Raw genomic sequence first — 27883 nt, 5'->3', positions numbered from 1 at the left:
TATTTATGTAAATATGGCTAACAAAAGAAAAGCTTTCGTTTACTCGAAGCTGGCAGGCACTGAATGTACGCGTACAATATTTTAAGTATGACCGTATTCGCTTGCATAATACACGAAAAGAAAGCGCACAATCCATGTTGATATATCAATAATGTTATATTAAGTACCTTTACCACATGCTCAAAAAAGGTGGACAGTTTTCATAGCTTTGTAACACCTGTCTTTACTGTTATTCGACATGAAAAGGTAGATTTCGGATGGAGATCGGGTCTAACCCGTTTTTCGCACGTTTTCTTTGGAGTGCGAAAATAGGACATCATCGTGTCCCCCCCCCCCCCCCCCCGTCCCGAAAACGACGGACCCGAAGTATACAGTATTCGTAAAATAAACCATAGGGGCGAAAAAAAACCAAAAAACTTAGGCTCCACTTCGGGAAAACACATATTCGGAGAAAAGCTACAATTCCTTTACATCACCTTTCGAAATGGGTGTACTGAATAACCTAAATGCCCTTTTTAATGGCTTAAGAGGGTGAGTGATAAACACGAGAAAACACCTTTAAGGGTGCAGTTTTCCTTAGCACGCTGGTCGCAAGAGAGTGTAGAAAATATTGTTTAAAGAAGTTATCACCAGTAGCCTCATGGTGAAATTTGCGAAATAGTTGCACTAAAATAATGAACTATATCGTGTGACCTGACCAGTAGTAATTCATAACAACCCTGATTTTGGAGCGCAACTGATTTCTTTTCTCGCCCAGATATCGTCAGATCTGGTGCTCAGATTATATATATATATATAAGTGTGTGTGTGTATATACGTGCATATATGTGTATATATGTGTATGTGTGTATATGTGTATATCGTATTTTCACGGTGGCGGTTGTTAGCGCTTGTTTATTTTTCGTTTTCTTTTTGTTTGGTTATGCATCTAGGGGATAGGCGATTCTTTTTTCACGACAGCGTTCCTTGTACTTTATGTACAGTTTGCAACATGACTGTCGTTCTTTCTTAACTCCTACGTCGCCATTGCAATGTCATTTCTTTCTTTTTCCATCTGCAAGAGGACTACACAGATCCCATGAACTAGGCTCATGAAAGTTCTACACGTAACTTTTCTTTTATAAATCCTTCCTCAAACTGTATGATTCGGTTCTCGCCTTTCCCATGAAAGTCCTACTGTTACCTGCTTCAAAACATACTAACAAAGAGATCTTTATAACTATTAAGGCGACCTGACCCTGTAGGTCTATATTACACCTGCTATTTAATTCTTAGTCCCGTGATCTTGTGCGACGGTATCAGTGCGCTTATGGCTGCTTATTTTGCTAAGCACATGGGTCTGAAAACAATTAGGTGCATATCAACGCTGGGTAGTTTGTGAAACGGTAGTGACGCTGTATGCCTGCAACATGAGTATCTATTGAAATGCACATGTCCGTGCTTTACTTTAACTCCTTGCATATACATTTTCTTTTTCTGCATCTGGGTAGCAGTGTACAACAGTACCTGAAGGCGCCAACATCTCTTTCAGGTTCATCTATAGCGCTCTGTAGCCAGACATACACACATTATCTTACTTTTGACATATAACGACTCAATCGCTTGCTCGGCTCTTTGCACCTGTCATCCAGGATTGCAAGGACTGGCGCTTGACGTAGCCGATCCATGGGGGTTGCCGTCGGACTTACGGATACTACCTCAATACCTCAAAGACCTGGGATACGACACGCATCTCGTCGGAAAGGTGTGGCTTCCTTATAACTGCGCCGCCGACGGCATTTTCCAAATTTCCGGCGGTGAACCCTACCACCCGGAGATCGTTGCTCTTTTAGAGGTGGCGTGTTATCGCAGCTGCACACGTTCATAGCAAACACAGATTGGAAACAAGTGGCGCAGCCTTAGGTGAGGAAACGACATGCCATTCCCAAGCACGGTGTAGCTGCTGAGTTGTTCATTTCGTAAACATCGTGCACGCACGCGCAGCTCGCACAATTTCAAAGCCCCGATGATGACAGCAGCGGATACGCGCTTCCTCATTCTCTTACGGCATGTAAATATATCTTCCATTTGGTAATCAACGTTGCGCTGTCACCGGACTTCTTTCTCCCCTTCTCCCATGACAGCATGCGCTTTCACAGGTACCGAGCCGAAGTGGGTTATTAGGGAACAGTAAAATAGCCCTTAAAATTGTTGTCAAGGCAGGTTTGCTCGGTTTCAGAATAAATGCCGATCCACCAGCCCAAGCGGACGTCTCGGTTTGCTCCATTGCCAAACGTCATAGTGCGCCTTCGTTTATCTTGTGCTGCTGTGTTTGGAACTTGGAGAGTGCTCTTGAAGAGAGTATTTGTAGCGCGTTTAAAGAAAAGATATGAAGGCATCCGTATCATGTATACTCGCGCAGCAGACACTCGGTTTTCTTAAGAAGTTTACCATCTAAGGGGTGATTACGCATTGGATAGCCTCACAGGGTGCCACTACGCTCCCGTAGTCAACAAATTGCGAACTGTCCATTTGCATTTTTTTGCCCCCAATCGATGCCTGTCCAAAGGAAAACGATTCGCAGTAATACCACACAATACTCAAGGAAACTTTTGCACAGCTCCAAATGTTCCCCACTTTTTTCTGGAAACTGGAAACATGCTAAAATTTTTGCATTCGAAGGCATTTGAACCTATACGAACCGAGTCAGAAAGATATGATCCGGCTGAACTCGTTACAGCTTTCGCTCCGGAGCTGAACTTGAACTAAACAAAAAGACCTGGCCGTGAACCAGAACCGATCCGCCCAAGATTTCGCCTCTGTACTCTGCAGGAAACACTAAAGTGTTCATTATTCGTGAACATTGACAAGGTCTAGCCTTCGACAACGAGGCACTGGAAACAATGAAAGTTCTGATACGAGTCCTTGTTCTGCGCATAAAAAAACTTTACCAGAGGCCAAAGTTGGGGCATCAAGATGTTTTCCTTCACTTTCGTAATTCTGCAGTCTATATTCTCATATTTAATGAAGTATTCTCGTAAGTCTGGTTTCAGGATCCATCGTGAATCGTGAATTTTTTTGTTATTCGCATATTCATTAGCACTGAACATTAACAACAGTATACAGAAAACGAAGCGCTGAGCTTTAAGGGAACCTCATGTGAAAATCTTTCAGGAAGCTTGGAATCCAGTGGCAAAGAAAATAGAACATAAAAATGAAGTTCGATTTTAAGCACTAGCGCAAATAAAACAGAAGCGTTACCTTAAGCGTTATACATAACAATTGAATACAAATACAGAGCACAACAAAATATAAACATAGTCTCTCGATACCAAAATTAAAAGGGATAGTACAGGCCCAAGGTAATATGAAACAAATTGCCCTCCATTTGCTGCTCATTGTCTGTGTGGTTGGAAAGCTTTAGTCAGTGTTTGAGCTATGAAACTGGCGCCACTAGTACTGCTGTCAGGCTGCAAGAACAGAGAAGGTTAGAGCCTGCCAAATGTTTCGACTCCATGACTCGCCGGAATAAACATGCTTGGTTGGGAAAAACTCGGCCAGGTTTCACCTTGCACTGCCATCTACCAGAGCATGCGGCATATATCCCAAACGCTTCTTCAGTCTTGAATTGCGCTTCAAAGAATTGCGTGCTCGCATGTTTATTTTCAACAGTTACTTGGGAGTCATTTAGGGGAACAGCTGTTGCAAACCGCAATAATGTGCCCGAAGGGTCTTCATGACAGCAAAACAGTCAGCGTACAGGAAGGGAAACTGTACGTATTATAGTGCATATATTATATAAAACGATTTGCACCTATAAGAATTCGCTTTCGTTAAGGAAACACCACTAGTATCACAAAATTAACGAGATAAAAAAATTAAGCAAGCACAATATCATTTTATACCCCGACTAAGCAAAGAAATACATTAGGCTTATGAAAGGCACAATACCACAATATTGTACGACTGTATAACATTAGTGAGAATCCATCCACAAGTTGTCACGTCCAGGTTGGAATAAAAAACACTTCTCGTGGAATATATATTTACTTCGTTTCCCTAATATAGTCCCTATTTATTGCTTCGCTTCGGGCATGTGTTCAAACAGTATTCTACAGTTGTTTCGGCGATATTACGAATTCTTTCGCCATTGTGCTTCAGAGTGTAACGTTCACAATTCGTGTTGAATCCGCCTATTTATGAAACACCCTCTCTAACTCATGTCTAGACAGGCAGACTCGTGCCTCCTGTTTTCATTCAGCTAGTCCGCTAATTAGTGTGTTCTCAGCGCCGACGCTACGGCTACGTGTAATTAAAGATTGTAATATCATCAGACCGCAACACACGTCGTTCTGGCATCTAGCGCGCAAGTATCACGGAATAAGAAAGAGAAAAAAAATAACAGGACCGTGGGCTTTATGATGCTTTATACATTCATCTACAGTCACCTTGAGCATTGAGAACAATCAACCGTCTTCTAAGATACATATCCTTCTTTGCTCGTCTGCAGATAGAATGCAGTTTACATACATATGCTGTAACTAAGAATGAGCAGAAATTAGTTTATTGATAAAATACCCATTGCAATTGTGTTGCAAAAAGTATCGAACCATTGAAAAAGATGCAGCTGCAAAGCTGACTGTAGTCTTTCAGAACGCTCTTCTTTCGGTACCAGTTGTACAGCACGTTCATATTTTTTGTGTGCAGTGGGCTCTTGGCTACTACAAGACGAGCCTAACTCCGACTTGCCGGGGCTTCGACAGCTTCTACGGCTATTACAGCGGAGAAGAAGACTACTACAACCACAGCATAACATATGTACGCATGTTTCCGAATGTTACACGCAACCGAGGCGGGTATATTAAGGCAAAGCTTTCATTGCAAGCTCTCCCGTACTCACCGGGCCTGGATGATGCTGTCTTGCCTATTAGCTCATACGCAGGGCGTAACTGTCATTTGTTACAACCATCACAGGTTCCTGGCTTGCTTGTGTTGTTTTCTACAAAATTACGCCGTGGTAAAACAAATGATGCCTTAGTATCTTCGTTACAACAAATATACGTCATCAAGCGCACAATTCCTTCAATAAAGTAAACAGCTTAGGGTTTGGGATTTCGATTGGCTGGTGTTTAGCCGAGTAAAGTTAACTTTACCGTAAAGTTTCAGTGCCTCCTGGATCGGCGCGCCGACACTGTATACAGAGCCATAGCTGAAGGGTCCAATCCCAGATACCGTACTATGCACACCACCTGGGTCGCATGCTGGGAAGTCTTCGTGTCTTCACTGGCAGGCAGTTAATACCTACGGTGGAAAACGTTGCGCAGAAGATAGCCAGTTGCATGCCATTTATTTACTCGTTTCGCGAAAACTTGGCTTCTCATATTACAGCAGGTGGGTTGGACTTGCGTACTTATTTCGTGCTGAATACAGGTCATACGTGAGTACTCAGCAAACTGTGTAGAAATTGTAGTGCCATCTCCATTTTTTTTTGTCTAGCAAAACCACACCGGTCAGGATTTCTGGCTCAACATGGATCCTTTATGGTCTGCATACGGCTCCTATTCTACGACGCTGTACACGCATAGAGCAAAACATCTCATCCGTAGCCGAAATAATTCAAAGGTAAGTGTATGTAGATTACATTTAGCTGGGGGATCAAATGGAGTGGTTGAAAACGCTTGCTTCCGGTTACTGCATTTGATTCATATGTCGGCTACGGCTCAAGGGTGCCAGTAATGAGTTGAAAAAAAATGCTCATGGCCATAAGAAAGAAATGAACCACCTATTAGAGGACCTAATTGGTCATACTTAGGCGCAAAGCATAAAAAAGGTTGTGTAGTCATGTGACGTTCATACGACACAAGAAATCGGAGTAAGCTAATAAGACAACCTTAGGTTTATTGTGAAACCATAACTAAATACTGGGTAATTGTACGAAGTGTTCAAACGTCAACGGGTAAGGCACCAACCTCCGAGAAAAGCCATTCCGTTACCTCGTTACGTGTGCATGTCAGTCGTGCCCTGTATGCTAGCGCTTGTTCTAACATGGACAGTGAGTGATATTTCTCATGCCAAGGAATTATAATTATATGTCACTGTAATGCTGAAGAGAACTCTGCAGATGACTGAAGGGTTACGAGACGGGGACAACCTCAGGACGCAGACAGGAACGTCGAGCAATCCGCCAGTTGACCTGACAGATATCGATTTCCGTTTCTTATCCCAACCACAAGAAAACTGGCAAAGTGAAATATTTTCATTTGAAGTTTATCATCCCCGCAACATGGGTTTGTACGTGTGACACATATACGAAGTCCGTTTCTAGCTGTTCGATGTGTCCTCGAGTGGCTATATTTGTCTTCATACAGCATCATGAGCGACAAATAGTGCTTTCTTGAGTTGTTTTAACGCTGTGGTGCTTAGCTTCCTTTGGTCCTCTTGTTTGCCTGCTAATTGATCGCCAAACGCAAATTGTTCACCAAATTACAGACGCGTAAATGTTTTAATTGAAAAGAAAGATTGTAAAACAAGGAATGGTTGCTGGAGCAAATGTTTCAACAAGGGTACTTGCCTTCTTGTGAACAGTAACTGAAGACAAGTCCCCTTGCCGAAACGCTATATTTCCAGCTATATTTCTTCTTCCACAACTGTTTGTTACTTGAAGCCTCCATCGTCTGGTGAACCTATTTGTTTTGTGCGAATCCCGTGGAACACGTAACTCCTAATTCATCTTGCAATCAACTAAGGACTATCTGGTTGCATACACCTGAGACGTGCTATAATTTCCTGCCATTGATTGTCCGATGCACTCTATCATATTGCGTGCCGTTTCTGTTGTCCCATTCCCAGCCACTCTTTCTGCTGTTGAGTCACCAGTCACCGCACGGAGCAGGAGAGCCTGAGCCATTTCAGGCGCCGCAGGAAAATGTTGACAAGTTTCCTTACATTGGAGAAAAGAATAGAACAATATACGCAGGTAAGAGATTGAATTTTGCAATGAGAAATTAAGCAACGAATCGGCTGGAGCTGAGAATATGCACAGCGTAATTACCGTGATCAGCAGAACGCACTCGTCACTTCTAGGCTATATGCGCAATCTGCAACATGAGTTTCATTTTTAAGTGCTCGAAAAGGCAAATCGTCGAATCAAACTGAATACGCACATTCTAGAAAAAAATTACATTTGAATATCGAATTAAACATATAACCTTTTCAATTTCTGAACAAAGTCAAATATAAAGTGCTTTAAAATGGAAAACTGAGCTAGTTGGTAAGCGTCCGTGGGGAAGTTTCTGTAGTGCTCAAAGTTGAACGATGCAGAAGTCAAGTACACGGGACAAGATATTGTGTGGAATGAGGATTGTTAAACTAGCTTACTTACGTTATTGGATACCTGTAATACCATTAAAACCTAGATTTCAGGTCTTCTAAGGACCTGTATATGATAAATAACTGAAAGGTTATCGTCTATCGTGCACCACGACAATGAAAGTAGTGAAACAAAGCAAGAGGAATGCATTATGAATGCACCAGGAATGCATTATAGTGCTGGGATAATTGAAGTAGCACAAAGATGGTGCGACTAGCCAAATAAATTGCTTTGGTCGTACCTAGACCACAAATTCGCTGGCTTTCTAAGACTAAGAGTGTTAATTTAACTACTGGGAGTTATTCTACACTAGTGATCTCGTCCATATGTTCTCTAAGGAACTTGCACATCTGCGCAGCAACCGCCTTTCGCATCTTGCAGAGTTGTTCAGAAGATCTACTTGCTTTGTCCTTTCTCGCTGTAGAATGCCAATATTATCCATCATAGCATAGGGGTATAGTATAGTATCATACCTGCGTACTTTCTCAATTTTCTCGTAAAGTTAACAGATTTCAGCTCTTTCTACAATTTTGCGAATGTTGTGTCAAATTTTACGGGTAGTTTTCTTCGTGGGAAGGTTTCGCTCATCGGTATCTGAAGCCATTTTTCGAAATCTTCTGATCGTGAAGGCACCGGAATGACACCTGCTTCGACGAAGGTTATTCAGACAAGTTTACACAGCAGGTAAAATCAGCAACTACAGTCACTACAGCCACTGCAGCAGTGATATTTAAGCTCAAAGCAACGGGATATTTGTCATGAGTCTGGGGTCTCCCACGTTCGTTGCTGCTTATGTGCTGCGTCATGAAGTAAATTGTCGTTAATAAAGTGCGTTTGTATCCGTCAAAAGATATCTGCTCATGGCAAAAAGAAATTGTAATGTCCTTCCCTCATGGGGTGCGGGGGCGTAAGGGAGCTCTGAGGTTGGCAGGTATAGTAGTATGCTTATAATATTGATAACGTCATCGACCTACGTTGAACGTAAGAAGAGATGTAGACGGTTATTCGTTGCTATGTTTCTGCACGTAGGAGCTTATGACAATGTTGCTCATACATGGTGCCATACTTGATGCTCTTGAATCGGTTGACCTTGGTTGTAGAGTGTACTGTGGGACCTGCAGATACTTGCACATCGCGTCTTTCTTAAGAGCAATAGCGGTCAGACCTCTTTATATACATCTCGCACACCATGGTGTTCCTCAAGGTGATATCTTGTGCCCCACACTATTCAACCTTGTTCTTCACCATTTCGTGGAACGCTTACTAAGTGAAACGCATACTAAATGCCAATGTACGCCGTTGACATCTGCATGCGGACGTGAGGTGTAACACGGCCTCAGGTACAAGCGCGATCCTTCAAAGAGCCAAGTCGTCAATATCAGCGTATCTTAGCCAAAAGACCTCTGAATTCCAGATGTGAAAGGTGCGTTTGTTGCGTTTACGCTGCAGCCAAGTACGTCGTACACCATAACTGTCAATGAGCAAAACCTTTGTTATAGCAGGACGAACAGTTTCTTATGGGCCATCATTGATCGAGACCTCAGCTGGAGTCCCCATTTGGCCTGCCGGAAGAAATCCAAGCGGCCATTTCTACCTTCTCAATTTCCTTAGAGAAAAAACGTGAGGTACGTCAGTACATGTGATGTCACATGTACTCAGATATATCTCAGATATGTGAGATACAGATTACTTGTAGTGACCAATACTGTTAGAAGTAACATTCGCACAAACGAGGGCATTCAAGTGCAGGCACTTCGAGTTTTTCTTGGAATGCCACGGCGCACATACACAGTGGAAATAATTGCGATAGCCAATGATCGCCCAGTTACAGCCCATATTATATGCCATTTCGGAATCGCTGAGAGCGCTGCTTGTGACAGTTGCAGCACTTAGGAAACCATGGAACATGTCCTCTTATTTACCGTGTTACAACTCTTATTTACCGCTCCGCTTGCAAGCGCACGACTGCAAAACTTGGCTGAGATGTTCACAACAGCGTGCCCACGAAACGTGGGCACGCTGTTGTGAACAAACGAAACGTGGGCACGACATGTTCTTCAGATCGTGCCCACGTTTCGTGGGCACGATCTGAAGAACATGTCGTTTCCTTCTGTCGCGAGAAACTTCGTGTGTCACTTGATCCTGCTGACATTGAGCGCGCGCACCGAATGGGTCGTTACACGGAAGCTAAGAAACGCCCCATTATTGTAAAATTTGCGCGTTTCAAAACCAAATCATTGATACTTTCAGCTACATCTCAGCTTAAAAATTCAGGGTATACTGTTCGCGAAGATTATTCAGCCCTTGTCAGATTGGCCCGTAAAAAACTTTTTGCGTATGCTCAGCAAAATAACGCTGCGTTCAAGATACGTTTCAACAAACTTGTTATTGGTAGCAAGCAATACGTCTACAATGACACAGCCGACACTGTAACAGAGCTATTGTCATCATAGCCATCACCACCATCTGCTTTCCGCCCACTACGTGCCAATCCTCATCAAACATCATTAGCTAACAGAAATGCGCGGGCTTCAAAGAACATGACTCTAATACTGACAAATATCCGCAGTTACCTCCCAAAAAAAGAAGCAGTAGGGTCCCTTCTTGAAGATAGTTCCGCGGACATTGCTATTTTTACCGAGTCTTGGTTAACTCCAGATATCGACGACACAGAACTTCTTTCTGAAACAAAAAATTTTATTGCTTACAGGCTCGACAGATCGGGAAGAAGGGGTGGTGGCGTCCTTGTTCTCTCGAAATCAGAATTGCTTACATCCCCCGTCCATGTTAGTTCCTCTCACGAGATACTTTGCGTTAAACTGACCCTTCCTAGCTGTACAAACATTATTGTTGCTTGTTATCGGCCTCCTAATTCCGACCGCTCCTTTTTTACCGACCTTCACTCCGTCCTACTTGATCTGCACTCTCGGTTTGTCCATGCGAACTTCCTACTTTGTGGAGACTTTAACTTTCCCGATATTGACTGGGAAACACTGTCAGCACCTTCCGGTCCGTCGAACAAATTCATTGACTTAGTCCTCACGTTTAACTTCACCCAGACAGTTAAAGTGCCTACTCGTGGCGACAACATTCTCGATCTTGTTCTCGCTTCCAAACCTGCGTTAATTGAGTCATTAACAAGCATCACTGGTCTGAGCGATCACGAGGTGCTTGTGTTCAATTTTTCCGTTCCCATCGTCACAAAGCAACGCTCCATTAAATACATTCGCGACTACAATAAAGCAGATTTTCGCCCTATTAACCGTGAGTTAGAAACTTTTTTCCACCTTTTCCAGCAGGCCGCACCCACTAGATCAGTAGAACAAATCTGGTTGCTCTACAAGAATAAAATCTTATCCCTTGTCGAAACCTATGTCCCCCTTGTTTGCATACGTGGTGACTGTAACAAGCCCTGGTATAGCAACGCCTTGCGACAGTTAGCAAACAAAAAGAAGCGCCTCTATCGTGCGGCCAAGCACACGAATTCTGTAAAAAAATGGGAAACGTACAGCAAGTGCCTCCAAGAATACATTAGCATACTACGACGTTCTAAAAAGAAATTTTTTCACAAAGATCTTGAAAACATTATGCGCGTTAACCCCCAAAAATTCTGGAACCTGGTCACCCCGTGCAAAAGTCGTACTCAAAACATTTCTTTGATTAACCATGATGGCTTACATGTCCCTGATATTGAGCGCGCGGATGTCATGAATTCATATTTTTCCTCCGTGTTCACCCACGAACCTGCACTTCGTACTCCCCCAATATGCTGCTACTAGTTTTTCCCTAATGCCACCAGTTCTTATAACCCATGAAGGTATCGCTAAACTCATCGACAACCTTAAGTTGTCAAGCGCTCCTGGACCAGACAACATAACTGCCAAAATATTGAAGGGCACCGTGAGCATTTCTAGCCGTATTTTGCAAATTATTTTTCAGCAATCTGTTTCAAACGGCGAAATACCAAATGATTGGAAAACTAGTAAAATAACCCCAGTATTTAAGGCAGGCAATCGATCCGATCCTTCTAATTACCGCCCAATTTCATTAACATCTATTCCATGCAAGCTGCTGGAGCACATTTTATATTCGCAGATCGCATCACACCTCGACAATAACTCTTTCTTCTATGAAAAACAGCACGGTTTTAGATCAGGCCATTCATGCGAGTCCCAGCTTTTCGAATTCACCACAGACCTTCACTTAAACTTAGATTCTTCTTTTCAAACTGACGTCATTTACCTAGACTTCTCCAAAGCCTTCGATCGCGTTCCACATCGGCGTTTAATGGCAAAACTGTCCTGCCTCCACGTTGACCCTTTAATCTTGTCATGGATTGACTGCTTTCTCCGCGAACGCTCACAATATACAGTAATAGGGAACCACAGATCGCAAAATACTACAGTCATCTCTGGTGTCCCCCAGGGATCAGTGCTGGGACCACTCCTTTTTCTGGTATTTATAAATGATCTTCCTAATGCCATATCATCTTGTATCCGCCTCTTCGCAGACGATTGTGTCCTTTACCGCCGCATATCTACTCCCGATGATCAGGCTCTGCTTCAACGCGACTTAAATCTCATAGAAACCTGGTGTGCGACATGGCTTATGCAACTGAACATTTCCAAATGTAAGTTCATGCATGTATCAAGAAAGCGAAATAACCTCAGCTATCCGTATTCATTAAATTCTACACCACTCTCTGAAACAGAATCATACAGGTATCTTGGAATCATCGTGAACAACAAACTAACATGGTCTGAGCACATTGCAAAACTTTGTACAGATGCTTCTAAGTTGCTTGGGTTTATCAGACGATCCCTCGCTTTTTCACCCCGTTCTGTCCGTCAACTCGCCTACGTAACATTCATCCGTTCGAAACTCGAATATGCCTCGGCGATCTGGAATCCCCATCAGAACTATCTAATCGATCAGCTTGAAGCCATCCAAAATCGCGCGGCCCGTTTTATCACATCGCAGTATGACAGACGACACAGTATAATTCTTATCAAGGCATCCCTTTATCTTCAACCCCTGGCACTTCGGCGTAAAGTTTCACAGCTTTGCCTATTTAACAAATTATACTATACCTTCCCACAGCTAAGAAATTCTGTATTACACCCGCCGCTTCGCACCTCACGCCGTCTTTTCAACTCCTTAAGTTTGCAGCGCATACATGGCTCCACAAACTCATTTAATAAATCTTTTTTACCTAGCTCCATTACATTGTGGAATGACTTACCCGATTCCATAGTTACTGAAATAGAACCTAATAAATTCAGGCACTTATTAACAGCACATTTCAAGAGCTGAGCTATTTTGCCGTGTTTTTGAATGTGTATGCGTGTTTTGTTTTGTTTCCAAGTTGTTCTTGAGCCGCTGTGTCTATCTTAGTGTTGATGCTTCTAATGATGTTAATGTTGAACATGAATCCTGAACTTTGTGTTGCTTTTTTGTTGTTACCGACCATTGTATATGTAACGACTGCTCCCCCCCTTATGTAATGCCCTAAGCCAAGGGCCTTTAAGGGTAAATAAATGATGATGATGATGATGATGCCATCTGCCAACTGTCTTTTCGCCATGCCCGAGGGCCCTTTTAAGTCAAGCGTGTCAAGTTTGTTTTACCCTTGAAGCAGGACATATGCCGTGCCACACACCGTCTCATTGTTGAACTGCAGATGCCTGTCTGACCCTCAGGGCACTCTGATCATGGCGCGGGTGACCATTCAAGTCACTTCCGTGCTTATGCGGAGTCGGTGACACTGAAAGTGAAGCAGGACTTTCACCGGATGTTAGTTGAAGTTGGACCCTTTGCCAAGAAGTCCTTCAGCGATGGAAAGCATTAAGCATGCGATGATGCATGGCACACTACCTAAAGCTTAGCAGACGGAAACTTCTTACAGCTTCCTGACGGGGTATGTACTAAACAGCCCGTTCCTTGAGAATATTCCTGAGGACCACTACCACGTCGCCGAGTACCAGGCACTACCGGACGAGCATATCATACATCGATAACCTCTTCGCCAGTTTCTGTAGGAAAGTGAGCGCCGTAGCACAGTGGTTGACATGTAGGTCTTTTCGTTCTTTCCACTCGGCTTGTTGGCTGAAGCTGACCACTTTTGGAAGATCACGACAGGAGAAGTTGTACGGAGTGAGAGCATTGCAGGATTGGTCCCAGCCAATTGAGCATTCGGGCCTGACTCGTCAGTGTTTCTTGACTGCGCGGTATTCAAACGCGGCACTCGCTCGCCTGCAGGCGAAAAAGCCTCCGGGGTGTTTCATCACTGAAGAGCACCTCTGTATTCTGCGAGAAAATTCAGCAACGACGTAGTTTGGAGATGACTTGAAGAGGAACACCACGATCAAGAACCTGAAGTGAACGCACTGATCTTTTCACAGTAACTCCAACCTTGTTCGACAGATGGCGCAGCAAAGCGCTCCAATCTAGAGTCACTGGAAAAAATTTCAGAGTACCGAATTTGTTTTCCCCGCGCCGCCGACACGTTCATTGGCTCAACCGCACCACGTGACTTTCGGGTGCCATATACCTTCCAAGCGCCGGGCGGGCCGGCTGAGTTTGAGCGCAGGCAGCGCAGATTCCCTACGCTTTTTTTGTGTGTTCCGATTGTCGCGCTCGCGTTTGACTGGAAGGAAATCATGCCTGGCTGCTGTGCCTTTGGATGCAGCAACCGAAACGAGTCTGGAAAGACTTTTTATACGATTCCGACCGGGAAAAATGACCGAGAGCGTCGTTCTGCGTGGTTACACAGAATCGGCCGGGAGAACTTCAAGCCTACAAAAAACACCCGCGTGTGCGAGGTACAAGTACACCTTGCTTGTGCTTTTCGGCACTGTTTTAGAAGACATTTAAGCGAAGTGCACGCCGTGTTAGCGATGCTACGAAAATAGGAGTTCATTGCAGGGATCGTTCGCGTCTTGCACGCTTGACACGGGTGTAAGCGTTTGTTGCTCAACACACGCGGTGGTCGTGGCACGCGAAGGCACACTTGTCGCGCGAGAATTCCGCGTCCTTACGTGCACCAGCTGGTACTCGCATTATTTCTCCGCGCACGTGAGCGTGCTGTCGCCTCGAGTCACTCGACTCATATGACACTTGTTTTTGGCAGACCGTGACGATCGCATTGAATAAAAACATGGTCAATGCATGTCGTGCGTCCAGATAATGGCCGCTTTCTGTGCAGTTGTGTTAGCACTGGTACAAAAATAGAAATGGTTTAAATGTTAGCAATCCTTGAAGCTGCGTGTTTGCGGCCACATGCACGTTTACATCTCAATTGAGCTATTTTAATTATCTCACTGCGTAAACTTCTAAACCTTTATAAGGTATTCTTCCTCTCTTTAGTTGGGTCTTTCAACTTATTATTACAGCTACCTTTCATGTTTTTCTTGTTTCACATGTCTGAAACAGGGCTTCATTCAAGAAAACCCTGGAAGCCTCCTTGGGCAGCCCAGCGTTAGGCTGACAGCATGACACTTCTAACCATACAACAAACATTTGCCGGACACAACGGAGGAGGCCATTCTGGATCGGCTCGCAGCTAGGTATTTACCACTTAAGGATAGCGATGAGAGTACAGACCTGCCTGATTATACAGGGGAAGACTGTGAGCCTATGGATCAAGACTTCACAGAAAGCGAAGTTCGTGCAGCCCTGTACGACCTCAACAGTAGATCTGCTGCCGGTCCAGATGGCATTTCCAATAGGCTGTTGAAAAATTTGGACGATCATTCCATAAAATATTTAACAGAGTATTTCAACGAACTCTGGAAAAACGGTGATTATCCGAAGGAATGGAGAATTGCTAACACAATTCTTATTCCCAAACCAGGCAAGCAACTCAATCTAGATAACCTAAGACCCATATCATTAACATCATGTCTGGGCAAAACCATGGAGCATGTCATACTCAATAGACTGACTAAGTATGTAGAAAACAGAAATGTTCTTCCGCATAACCTGATCGGTTTCCGTCCTGGACTTTCGACTCAAGATGCAATGCTTTTAACCAAGCATCACCTTATTCTTGCTAGCCCGCTACATACGAGAGCTCTTCTAGGCCTAGATGTAGAAAAGGCCTTTGATCGCATCAAGCACAGGGCCATATTGGATATCCTCTCGGAGATGGGATTGGGTAAGCGATTGCACAATACAGTCAAAGCCTTTCTCGGTGGCCGTTCTGCTTGTCTCAGGTTAGGCGAGCTCCAATCGACAACCCTGGAACTTGGGAATCGTGGGACACCACAAGGGTCTGTCCTATCTCCCATGTTATTTAATTTGGCAATGTCAAAAGTGGCTCGAGGTCTCGCGCAGATTGAGGGTATCCACTTTGCTATATATGCAGATGATATAACAATCTGGAGTGCCGAAGGTAATATGGGACAAACAGAGATCAAACTACAGGAAAGCATTTATGTGGTAGAAACAACACTTGAGGGTATGGGACTGAACTGCTCTGCTAAAAAATCAGAACTATTGGTATTACGGAGCAGTAAGCGTGGGCGCAGGCCGAACGGATATATCCCAGAGGAAGAACCCCGCATTGACATATGCGCCAAGAATGGAGAACCAATCAGGCAGGTGGAGACTATTAGAGTGTTAGGACTTCTCCTGCAAGCGAACGGATCTAATTGCAGGATGATAGAATACATCTCTAACAACTCAGAAGAAGTCATTAGGCTTCTGCGTAGAGTTACCAACAAGCATAAGGGGCTAGGAGAAGACAGTGCCATCAGATTGGTACATGCATTCGCCTTTTGCCACTTCTCGTACGTGGCTGGCATGCTACAATGGACACAGGCCCATAAGAACAAGCTAAACGCTTTAATCAGACGACTTATAAAGACTGCACTAGGACTTCCCATCAGTACGGCCAATGATAGCTTATTGCGCCTAGGGCTGCATAACACACTAGAGGAGATAGCTGAGGCTCAACAGGTGGCCCACCAGGAGAGAATAATGGGGACACGTCCTGGGAGGGCGCTACTTGAAGAAATTGGCGTAGAAATTAACAACCACACCAACGAAGGAGAATTATTAACACAATTGCAAGCGGGACTACGAGAAACAAGTCGAGAACACGCGGTATCCGATTACAAACTAAATAAATGTATCCGATTTAGCTTGTGAAATTATACAATGAACGTACGTACACGTGACACTGTCAGGTGTTAGTTTCGTCCTGCTTGGAAACATTCCATAGAAGCCGGCGGTGGTCCGCGATGTTCATGCCCAAAAGCACAAGCTTGCCTCATTGCGGCTCGAAGGGACGAAATGTTTCATTCGTAGCTCGCTCCGCGGAAGGGGAAAGAACGCGTGCATAAGTTCCCGATAGCAGCGCTAAGCGGCTGCCCGCAATCGTAACACAGTTCCAGCAGTAAACACGATCGGCGTGCAAAACTACCACCGGCTGCATTACTTCGCACAAACTAACATTTTCTTTTATTTCTTAGCAGCCATTGTCTCCGGGCACAAAGTATTTGTACTTCAGTAAACACTCAACCTGATGTGTCACCGAATATCAAGCTCTTCCAACACGGCGGCCTTCCCGCGACGCAGTCGGCTTGGAAGGTATATGGCGGTGGCCGCTCAGTGTTGCCAGTCAAATCCCGACCTTTGCGGTACTCTGAAATTTTTTCCAGTGACTCTACTCCAATCTAGTATCCCTGTATACGCTCCCCAAGAACACTACTCCACTCCACCGAGCGAGACATCGCCGAGCTAAAGCACTTCGGCACTCCTCTGCCGTCTCCGCACGCCCGCTGGGACCACTGACCCGTAAATGCGCTCAGCTATATATAACTCTCTAATAACTGAAATTGAAGTAGAGTTGAAGGTTTAACCATCCTTGTGGCTACGCGAAGCCATGAACAGCTTGGATTTTTCCAAGTGCTCTGCACATGAGTCCCCTGTACACTTCGCAGCACGATTGACGTGTTTAATGGCAGGTACAACGATGTGCGGCCACTGGGTTACAGAATCGATATATATATATATATATATATATATATATATATATATATATATATATATGCGTGTGTATGTATGTGTGTGTATAGCAATTGGTTGCCAATCATTGTTTATTTCTTTCACAATCGCGAAGATTCTGACATCCGTGGTTTCCGTTTTTTTTCTTTTGAGGCTCCCATAATCCGAAGGCTTGTATGGGCATGTGTACATGCGCAGTCTAGCTGACGTAACCAGGATCAAGTTAGAAGAACATTGATTGCTTGCAATTCACGTTTGCCGAAAAATGATGCACGTGTTTGTGCTGGACAAGTTGGGCAGCAGATTTAGATATGAGAAATGGAGTCAATAAAGAACCGACCTTTCAGCCGATATCGCGTTCACTGCAGAAGTCTTCCGCGCTGGCATCTGGAGAGTTTCTATGCTATCGGGTGCGCTGTTGTAAGGACAAGATGTTTGTATGGGCAGTACACGAGATACCATCCACAAGAGCTGAATCACCGGAAGATGGCAAGGCAGCTGGCGTTTGTCATCTCAGCCATGAGCTCGAGTGACGGCCACAAGTGGCAGGACATGGGAGGGGGTGATGTGTGTACTTTTATGGTATGTGAAACAATCAACAATCCGATGGTCTGCTGAAGTCAACATATGCAACCGTAAGCGGACATTTATTTCATGGCATCGTGAGAATGGTGCTAAATTGCTGTAGTATTCTGGCGTTAGATGGCGACTTTAGGAAGACGGGCGTAGCTTCCCACCGCAGTCTTCACAGCCCTTTGCTTGATTTCAAGTATGCTTCATTTTTCCACGGTGTGAAACAGAATAGCGAAGAATTTCGACACCGAATTGGAGTGCGCGTTTCTCGAAACTGCGACGAAGCAGATTTTTGCCGGTAACCTGATGGTACGTCATTACTGTTCGTCTTCAATTTTCCTACTGCGCCCTGAACATTAAAGTGAATAATTAAAAAAAAAATTCACCGATGATTACGATACTCCTTAATGCGAAATTTGTGCGCCGCTCTATACGTGTCTCCATTTCGCGATATATTAGCTGGCGCGGACAATCTGTCCCGTGCGGCACGTTGCAAACGGAACGAAATGTGGCGCAGCTGCCTCGCTAACCGCAAGATCGAGAGAGGCAGCGCGTGGGTGACGCGTGGGCGCGATTCACAGCAGCTGCCATAGACAGACTTACGCTCATGCAGCACTTTGTTTTCATATACGGTGTCAGTGTACGCGCTCGCTGCGTGCCTTATCGGTGTCGTCATCAGTAAACAGACAACGCGTGCTACACTGGCGGCATCTCGTTGCCATCGTCACCACAGAACATGTCTTGCGTGGTACTACGCTTTTCTTCTTACGCTTTCGCCATACGCTCCTCCTCCGCATTACGCCTTATGGTACCGCTGCACATTTCTCCTCCGCTTTCTTCCTCGCACTCTCTTCTCTATCGCAGTCTTCCTTCGCTGTGTTCGTTCGCTTTGTTACGACGAGGGACGCAGAGGTACACCCAGGGATGCGCATGTTCAAAGCAGAAATGGGTGCCTAAGAGCCGCGCTCCAACATAGCTAGTAAAACATGATTAATTACCTAACATTACCTTTATTTGTCATGCTAGTAATGTCCGCCTCTTCAAGCAACACAGCTGATGCGCGATAATTCAGTTATCTGCTACAATTCACCTGGTTCTACATCAATGTTACCCCGTGCTCCTGAAACTTTAATTTCTTCATTAAATCGTGCAGGTACTATAATTTATTGTACTCATCTGAAGAGCGTCATGACTTCCGTATGTTTATTTCATGTTCTCGATACGCAAGCCGTTGAATGCCACGACTTTAAGGGAGCTGATGGTTTGCGAGAATCAGTGTCTGTGAGCTGCTTGTCGAGCCCTCCTGCACAGTTCTATATCTATACGACACGTGCAACACGTCTGAGCACATCAACATGTTTAATGTAGCTGTGATTAAGTGGTTATTTTATCACGTTTACAGGCATGGTTGACGCACTAGACCAGTCCGTCGGCGAAGTGGTCAAGGCTCTGAGCGACGCTCGCATGTTGCAAAACACCATCATCATCTTCTGCAGCGACAACGGCGGACAACCCTGGGGTGTGCACACAACCCGCAGCATCAACTGGCCGCTCCGCGGGTCCAAAGGCACGGTCTGGGAAGGAGGCACCCGAGTTCCCGCTTTTGTCTGGAGTCCTCTCTTGTTCCGCTCTCGAAGAGTGTCCCATCAGCTTATGCACATCACGGACTGGCTGCCTACATTATATTCAGTTGGAGGTTGGTTCGTTATACTTGTTGTATGGTATATTGCTTAGAAGACCGAAGGGATATAATGGGCTAATTAGATGTTTCACGTGTTCAAAGAGGACAATGGGTATTGAAGAAGTATGGGAAGTAGAAGTGCAAATGATTTTATCTGTACAAAGACACTATTTTCGGGCTCTTCATAACTTTACATAGAGAAAGAAAGTTGCAGTTTGAAAAGCCGCATGTCTGAAGCAAGCTTATGCTCCCTCTCTTCTTACAACAAATGAAACACTTGACTGCACCAACAACTAACGACGCCTCACTTGAACCTGTTTTCAACTGACTTCAATTAGCGATAACTTTCTTGGGCTACAAAAGTACACAACTCAAGCTATCAACAACCCAATGGTGTTTTTGCCAGATGGAGTGCAGAAGGGTTCTACTTTGCAAAAATAATGTCAAACCAACTCGCCCAACCACTTATTATTCTAACCCAATAAGGGCTGAGTAGAAAAAAAAGCGCAATATATATAGAAGAGCATCAGTTTTCGTTCTGTTATTTTTTGTTCAGGATGCCCAATCGCCAATAATGCGAGTTAATAATAAGCACGTTCTTCCTGCTTCTAATTTACATGTGCTCTCGTTATATTGCACAAGTATTTTATTTGTTACCTTGCTTGTTTTAGTGTTGATTTGTGTTAGCGTGTGTAATCCGAAACATAAAAAATGGTACTTTTGCTGAAACCATCGCATCGCGGGTAGTGGCGGAAGAGTTAGCAAGCCCAATGCCGGATGCATTAAGCACAATTCCCTCATTATCATGAACGCTAAACCAGCTTAGCAAGAGATGCTTATTTGTGTTGTGGGCTTGTTATGTAACGCTCTTACTGACCCCTTTTTACATTGCGGCGCGCGTTTTTAGGAGGCGACGTACAGACGCTTGGCAAGATCGACGGCTACGATATGTGGCCGCACCTGCGCTACGGACTGGGCTCACCTCGAGTAGAGATGCTTTATAACATCGACTACAGGTTCTTGAACTCCGCGGGGTTGCGACTGTGGCGCTACAAGTTAGTACTAGATGGCACAGGGTTCATGAACGAGCGGTACCCGAGACCTGGCGGAAGCCGCCCCAGCCGCGACCTCGACAAATTGCTCGACCAGTCAACGGCAGCCAAAGTTCTGCGTGGCTTTTACAAAACAGACCGGCTCAGATTTCCTAAATATTGGCGGGAAAGCGCAACGTTGAACTGTCGTGTGTCACCATGGGATCACTTCCAATCCAACGACTCCGTCCACCTTTTCGATATCGTCACGGATCCGTGCGAGCTGAACAATGTGGCCAGCTCGTACCCCGAGGTCAGTATCGACAGTTCTGTCACTTAAGTCACAAACAAAGGTCTGAAATATGCCAAGACTGATGCCTCATCGGAAAAAAATGAGCCTGAAATCCTTCTTGGGCCATAGCGGGGAATAGTGCTTCAATCTCTTGAATTTGTTGCTTACAAGTTTCGGAGACCAACAGCACCGCCAGCCAGTATAAGCAGAGGGTATAGCGTACTTCCAAGCATGAGAATTTCTGCGTTTCAAATGTCTGCTAGCAAAGCCTGCTATGTTCATCTTTTGTGTGGTAATATAATAATTTTCGTTCATTGCAGAGTACAGCGGGCATTGAACTTGTCTAGAATGATAAAGCGGCCGGCTATGGACTGCGTCAGCATCGCCTAGCGGTAGCGCTTGAATACAACATCTATTGGTTACGAGCGCATGAACCTCGCATGCGGCACGACCATGCGAGGACTTATTGTGGTGTCGGCCTGCACTTTCTTCGCGAGCAATGACCACCGAATAATGCACTTGACCGCACTGAACGACTGATTCACATTGCCTAATCTCCTCTCTTCGAGATGCACCGCTGTCTTGCGCGTTGAAATATTATACATGTGACGCCTCTTAAGTTTTACTTCACAGGAATTCATATTTCTCAAGTCAAACGAGCCGGAGCAACTATTCCCTAGTGGTAACACTTTATCTTTCATGCCAATGCACGGAATAACTGATGTCAGATGAATAATGAATTCACTGCGATTCTTACGATACTTTGGGAGTTTGCTCTAGAGAAAAGATTAGAAGACAGCAAAGAATAATTGAAATACAGGAAGACTTAAACCGACTTCTTGCCTGTATACTGTATACTGATGTGCATGCCTAAAGTCATTGTTTTGACTTTAGTTTTGAATTATTCCTTGCGATATGAAACAAAAAATTGCGTCCACATTTGCGTGGTAAATATGTATCTAATGTATCCAGGGGTGCTATTTATATTTGTCAGCATTGATGAGTGTTTCGTGTTGGCTGCACTGCAGACTTTGCAGATCCCTGTGCCCCATCTAAGTGCTAGCATCTTTTCAACCATCGATATTTTGGGCTAATGGAAAAGCAACATACGTTAATTATGCCTCTCATGCCTGCAGATCGTGGCAATCATGAAGAAGCGCATTGACGCCTACCAAGCTATGGCGATGCCAGTGCAGTTTGAAGAGAAGGATCCCGCAGGCTTTCCTGAGAACCACAATGGAACTTGGGCCCCATGGGCAGGGACGACGTGCTAATATTTATTCCTTTTTATTGGTACTGGCTATTCGACCGGACGCGTAGCCAGTTTTCGTGTGATGGTGGGACATTTCGAGAGAACACGACTGACAGGCATGTCCCGAGAAATCGCCTGTGATGGCGTCTGTTTAGCGACGTATAATTTCGCGTTTGTACTAAGCGCTTATTCGCCTTCGTAGATAAAAGGCTACCATCAAGCCTGTTTTGATAATTCTCTTTAGCTAGATTCTTGGACAGCGGGAGGCATTCTGTAGCGATGACTGTTTCAAAGCAATAATATTTTTATATATTCTAACACGCGTGCGTCGCTACGTGCCAGATATTTATGTTAAGACGACGCAACGACCGTTGCAAATAGGACAGGTCATTTCAAATCGCAACAAGGACTGCCTCTTTGAGACGACTGTTTGGTGGAAATGATTGTTTAAGAGAGAGAACTGCTAAATCGACACGAATGAAAACGTATTTATTTCAAGACCATGGCACGCTGTACAAAGAGAATAAATTTTATTTTACGAAGATATATTCCGCATGTTTGTTGTTTCTGGATGTGGGCGCTTCGCCGATATATCGCACCAACTATAGCCACAATATGGCCGCAATTATGGCCGGCAAGACCGTGGAGGCTTTACCCATTCAATCCAGAGTAGGGACGTCAGTTTGTCCGGGAAGAGTGCGAGTTTTTTTATTTTTGACGGGATAAATTGTGATACCATGAGGGGTTAAGAAACACGCGACGAGAAAGCTTGAACGAAATCGAAAGCTGTGGGAGCAGAAGAGATCCACTTTCCTCAGGGTTTCAACTGTCATGAATTAACGCTTACCACGATCTTCATGAGTGCCCAAAGTACATCATAAGAAGAACGTTAACTTGAACAAAAATTCGCACATCTCGCGTGCTATGACAATCTGCGTATGCAAAGCTTTCGTGAGCCAGCAAGGCAGAATGGCGCATCACGACAAGAGGCTCGCTGCAGACTTCAGTGACGAACGTGCCTTTCAGCAACCATGGTTGACGTTGACCATGAAGCCAATCCGTCATAGGCAGCCACCATAGAGGAAATTGAGAAATAAGATGCGGTTTCGATGACGGTTCTACATAAACTCGGTAGTGCTTTGGCCACGAAGTCGTGTCGTGTTCTGCATCCTTCAAATATAGCATTCCATGAAGGTCACCTTTCACGCATGAACTAGCGGTGGGGGACAGTAGACCATACACACGAGCGCTTGTCTACCCCCTATCATGAAAGGCTACAAACTCTCCTCAACCAGTACCCCGCTCATTTAAAAAGTAGAGCAAGTTCATAAGACTTGCGGTTAACGAGCATTGTAGAAAACATTTATTTCTTATCTTAAGCATGCACACAGATGCGATATCAGTGCCATCCCCACGCATAGCTTTCTCCCTCGGAGCTGTACCTGTGTTGAGACGTTGTGCATCAATGCTGACATCGCAACCTCGATAATCTATATACATGCATTGGCTTCGCGCGCCAGCTCCAGAAGACCTGCTTGAAGCAATTTCGGCAACCATGGACCAGGTTTGTCATTTCGCGATGTTTTTGCTGAGTGAGGTTTACGCACTTACTGCCAAGCTGGGTTACCCGGTGACGGTGCGGCAAGCTTACGGCAAGCCCAGTGTAAGCTTCCGTAGTACTATATAAACCCTGCAAATATCCCGGCTGGTTTAGTGTTGTACAAGTGTTTTCCCGAGGGGTGTGTGGAGGAGCACACTTAGCCGCATGAAACTAGAATCTCGTCAAGTATGGCGGATTGTGGTGCATGTGTTGAGAATGCGTCGAAGTATACACTTGTCAAACCGGCCGGCGCCATTACAATCGCCCATGTACAGGAGTTTTAGACATTGCCCCCTACGGCTTTCGCAGCAGGCACTAGCGTAAATAAATTGGCAGCATTAAAAAATGAAATTTCAATCACTGATCGCTATTTCACTACATTTAGTTGTCGACGTTGAGAGAGTATGTCTTTTCACTCATAAGCGTACTTACGGCAGTTAGTCGTAACGTGTTTATTGCTTTATAGCAGAATTATGGTCAGGATTAAAACACTGCTATTACGCAGCAGGAAAATTTTGAACAGTGCGGCAAATAGGCACATTATTAGAAGGACCTGTCCTCTCGACGCTGATAAATAGCAGGTGTTGAAGTTCAGGTGGCCTTTTGAAATATAATTTTGTTATGCCGCACACTGAGTTACACTGTCGCATTCCGGTGAAGTTCGACAAATAGTCGCCGGAGCAGTGTCCAAAACTCCTGGGTATGGCCGTCGCGATGTCCGCACGTGGCTCCTCTGCATATATATCCAGGCATGATTTTCTGAAGGTATATCGCGCGGGCTAAATTCCGCCCAGCAACGAATATTTTTTTTGTCACCAAAAAGTAGCCCATACCCAGTGGTACATACCCACGGAGCCAAGGTAGCACCAAAAAGGTTCATTCAAGAGCGGCACTTAGCCAGTGGCCTAAGTTTGTGTATAGGAGGTTCACTGAAGGGCCGCACATACCCACTGGTAGATACCTTGTGACCAAGCTTGGCATCAAGGAGGTTTGTGGCAGCCCCACTCGTGAGGTTAACCTCTCTACCTTTCCTTCTTCGTTCCTCTCTCTTTCCTGCTCGGGAGGTGGGTGGGAAGGAGAGAGGGAGGACTAGCCCAGGGAGCATGAGAGGTACGCGAAAAGAGAAAGAAGTAAGCTCTGCTACTGTGCCACCACAACGCAGGCACCGTCTTCTCCATTTCTCCTGGGACGTCATGCCCTGCCTCGGAAGCCATGTTTAAACGGGAGACGGTCTGACCGACGTCGTCGTCTCTCCAGGTTCATTAAAGAGCGGGGCATACCTAGAGACCCAGGTTGGTCCGACATTTGGTTTCGAACCAGTTTTTTCTTTCAGCGGAGATGCACAGTGTTCTAATAGTTCATTAGACCATGGACTATCCAGTGAACCATGTTGGCTGGAAAAGAATTCGAGGCCCACACAACGAAACAAACAAGCAAAAAGAAGACATCGGGAGGCCCATAATGTATTCATTAAGGTTATGCGGATCCACAGCACATATTGAAATATATTTGAAGCAAAGCTTTCTAGGAGCAGTAAATGAAATTTGAGTAATGAAAATTTGAGTAATGAAAATGAGTAAATTTGCCCGTTTCATTCCTGCGTCTTCTGTGTAAAGAAAGTTGGCGCACGCGCCTGTGGGCCCGCGCACTCATACTACGCAATGTATCAAACGCAGCGGTCATTTGAAACAGCTAGTTGGCGCCGGCACGATAAGAGTATGCGTACTATTGTAGTCTAATAGTTAGAACGTCAGGATGCAGCACTGGGTGATCGATGTTTGATCGCATAATTGGAAACCTAATTCAACGCATGAAGTCTGAGCTGTTCGGTCAGACAACAGTGGCAGCCCCTGTAAAGAAAGTACGGGAGGGTTGCAAAGAAAGCTTCGCTCTAAAGGTTGAAACCACCTGTGAATTTTAGGATGCCTGAAAGAAGATAGAGTAAGAGTATCATTATGTATTACTAGCAAAAGGGTATGCAAACAGAAAAGAAAAGGGAAGCTGCTGTAGCCTCACCGAAAGCTAAAGATTATCATAACCTTTATCAGTCGTAGGTCTGCTTTTCTTGACAGGTATTTCTCGGTTTGCACGCGTGCTGGCTACACCAATCAGTATAGCCTTGTTCGGACACAACGAATGCTTTAGTCATCGGAAACTCGTAGTGCAACAGTGAATGAGCCAAAACTTACATAAAATCTGTGACTATGGTAGGGACAAGGGTTCATGTACTTGACTCGAAATATAGGCGGATAGATAAATCATCGTTGGCAATGAAATGTGCTTCTGCTCAGTTGATGATATGTGACGTAGTTCGGCAGGGCTAGGCCAGAGCATTCGACATGAAGTGTTCATTGACGGCGTTCCCGTGCTGTTGAAGTCCTGTCTCAAAGTTATCAGTCTCGCATATACACACACATGGTTCGACGTATATACGACGTCTGGGAACTTGTCGTTGTTGAGGTGGACCGTCACGTGGACTGGCTCACGTCTGAGTTTTAGGGACGGCACGTGCTCTGCCTGCCTGTACTTACGTAACACAATCAACTTGCAGAAATTTACTGCTTGGCTTGTAGTTAGCCTTCCATTATTAAAGCTAATAATTGTAACACTGATATCAGCCAATGCCGTATGTGTAAAAAAAAATTACCGACGATTACGTTACTTCCTAATGCGAAATTTGAGCGCAGCAAATAAGCTGTTTCACCTTTTCGATAGATTGAGGCAAAGAAATCGAGCAACACATGTATGCGCTATCACAGAATTTTTTTTTTAATTTTTCACACGTATTCCTTTAACAAAGACTCCTCTAGGTAAGCTTCTGCTTCGGCGGCACGCACCTCTGGATTCTGACGGCGACGGCGCTGGGCCTCTGCTCTGGCAGCTCGTTTAGCAGCAGCAGCAGCAGCAGCAGACGGAGGACTTCCATCGGTCGTCTCGCTCATGGCTCAGAAAGAACTGGCAGATAATTTCGCAGTGGCGAACGGCAGCGGCAATTTCGGCTCGGGCGGTGCACATCCGCCGCCACCGATCTGGCTCTCTGATTGCCACCGCACAGGGCGAACGGCAGCGGCAATTTCGGCTCGGGCGGTGCACATATACAGATCCGCCGCCACCGATCTGGCTCTCTGATTGCCACCGCACAGGGGTTGCATTGGAGGAGGAGCGAAGAAAGGAATTAAGTTCGAGCCGGCGCTTTGACAACCGGAGACTCGCAGGAAGAGGGGGGAGGGGGGCGGCGTGTACACCCAGCGGCAAACGATGGGGGCAGAAGCGCGCGCAGCAAGCGGACAACACGATAAAGGGAGGAGGGAAGAGATAGCAGCGACTGACTGATGCCGCTGACGCCGATAGTGAGTCAACCCCAGCTGCGGAGTTGGTTTCAGGGACAACGCCGCCGATGCCGACACAAACAATATGATACCCTCGCTTCCGCAGCGCTAAGAACCAGGTCTAGCCGTGGGAAGGTGGTCACGTATTCGTCGACGTGCCGGGGCCTACGTGAAATAACCGGCGCGTCGGCAACTGAAGAGCACCCTATCCGCCACACAAGAACAGGGGGGGGACCCTTTCCTCCTCTTTCTGCATGGCGGCGAGGGTGTTCTATGCAGTCACGTTATCTTGACTCTCTAGCGGCGTCAGCGGCATCAGCGGTATCAGGCGGTCGCTGCTAGCGCTGAGGGGATGAAAGGGGGGCGGAGCTGGTTACGAGGCCGACGACAACGCCGACGACGACGCGAAACCCAGGAACGGACGCCAAAGAGCTGCGCTCTAAAAAGACACCACGTCGAATGCTGTTTTCATCGAAATTTGTGTAAATATTTCGAATGCCAACGTCCGTGACGCCAACGTAGAGCTCACTCACTCTTCAGCACACCATTTTTCGCAAAGGCGACTCAGGGACTCATCAGTACATTCGCTTCTTTATTTCAAATCCCCGCTTATGTCACGTGCTCTGCCTTCACTATGCCTGGTTTCAGAATTCGAACTTTGGGCTTGTTTACAACTTCGCGTGCGCTTCCATTTTACTTCTTATTCTTTTCAGCGAGGAATTCGGCGCTTGACTACCTTAAGCCACTCAATACTCAAAAGCAGAACACG

At 45.3% G+C, this 27883-nt stretch overlaps 1 protein-coding gene across 1 annotated transcript in view; it reads left to right on the top strand.

The window, feature by feature from the left end:
• LOC142572096 (arylsulfatase B-like) overlaps positions 1-22725 on the top strand; it is a 36736-nt gene extending 14011 nt beyond the window's left edge. The window contains exons 4-10 of the mRNA XM_075680950.1: positions 1632-1744; positions 4687-4797; positions 5476-5601; positions 6829-6955; positions 19332-19625; positions 20518-20954; positions 22070-22725. Of these exons, the coding sequence (XP_075537065.1) occupies positions 1632-1744; positions 4687-4797; positions 5476-5601; positions 6829-6955; positions 19332-19625; positions 20518-20954; positions 22070-22207 (1346 nt within the window). The 3' untranslated portion in view covers positions 22208-22725. The remainder of the gene's footprint in view (positions 1-1631; positions 1745-4686; positions 4798-5475; positions 5602-6828; positions 6956-19331; positions 19626-20517; positions 20955-22069) is intronic.
• Positions 22726-27883: the final 5158 nt, after the last annotated feature.

This window comes from Dermacentor variabilis, chromosome 2 (assembly GCF_050947875.1).
Source record: "Dermacentor variabilis isolate Ectoservices chromosome 2, ASM5094787v1, whole genome shotgun sequence".
Taxonomy (NCBI): Eukaryota; Metazoa; Arthropoda; class Arachnida; order Ixodida; family Ixodidae; genus Dermacentor; species Dermacentor variabilis.
This window is presented reverse-complemented; position numbering and strand designations above follow the sequence as displayed.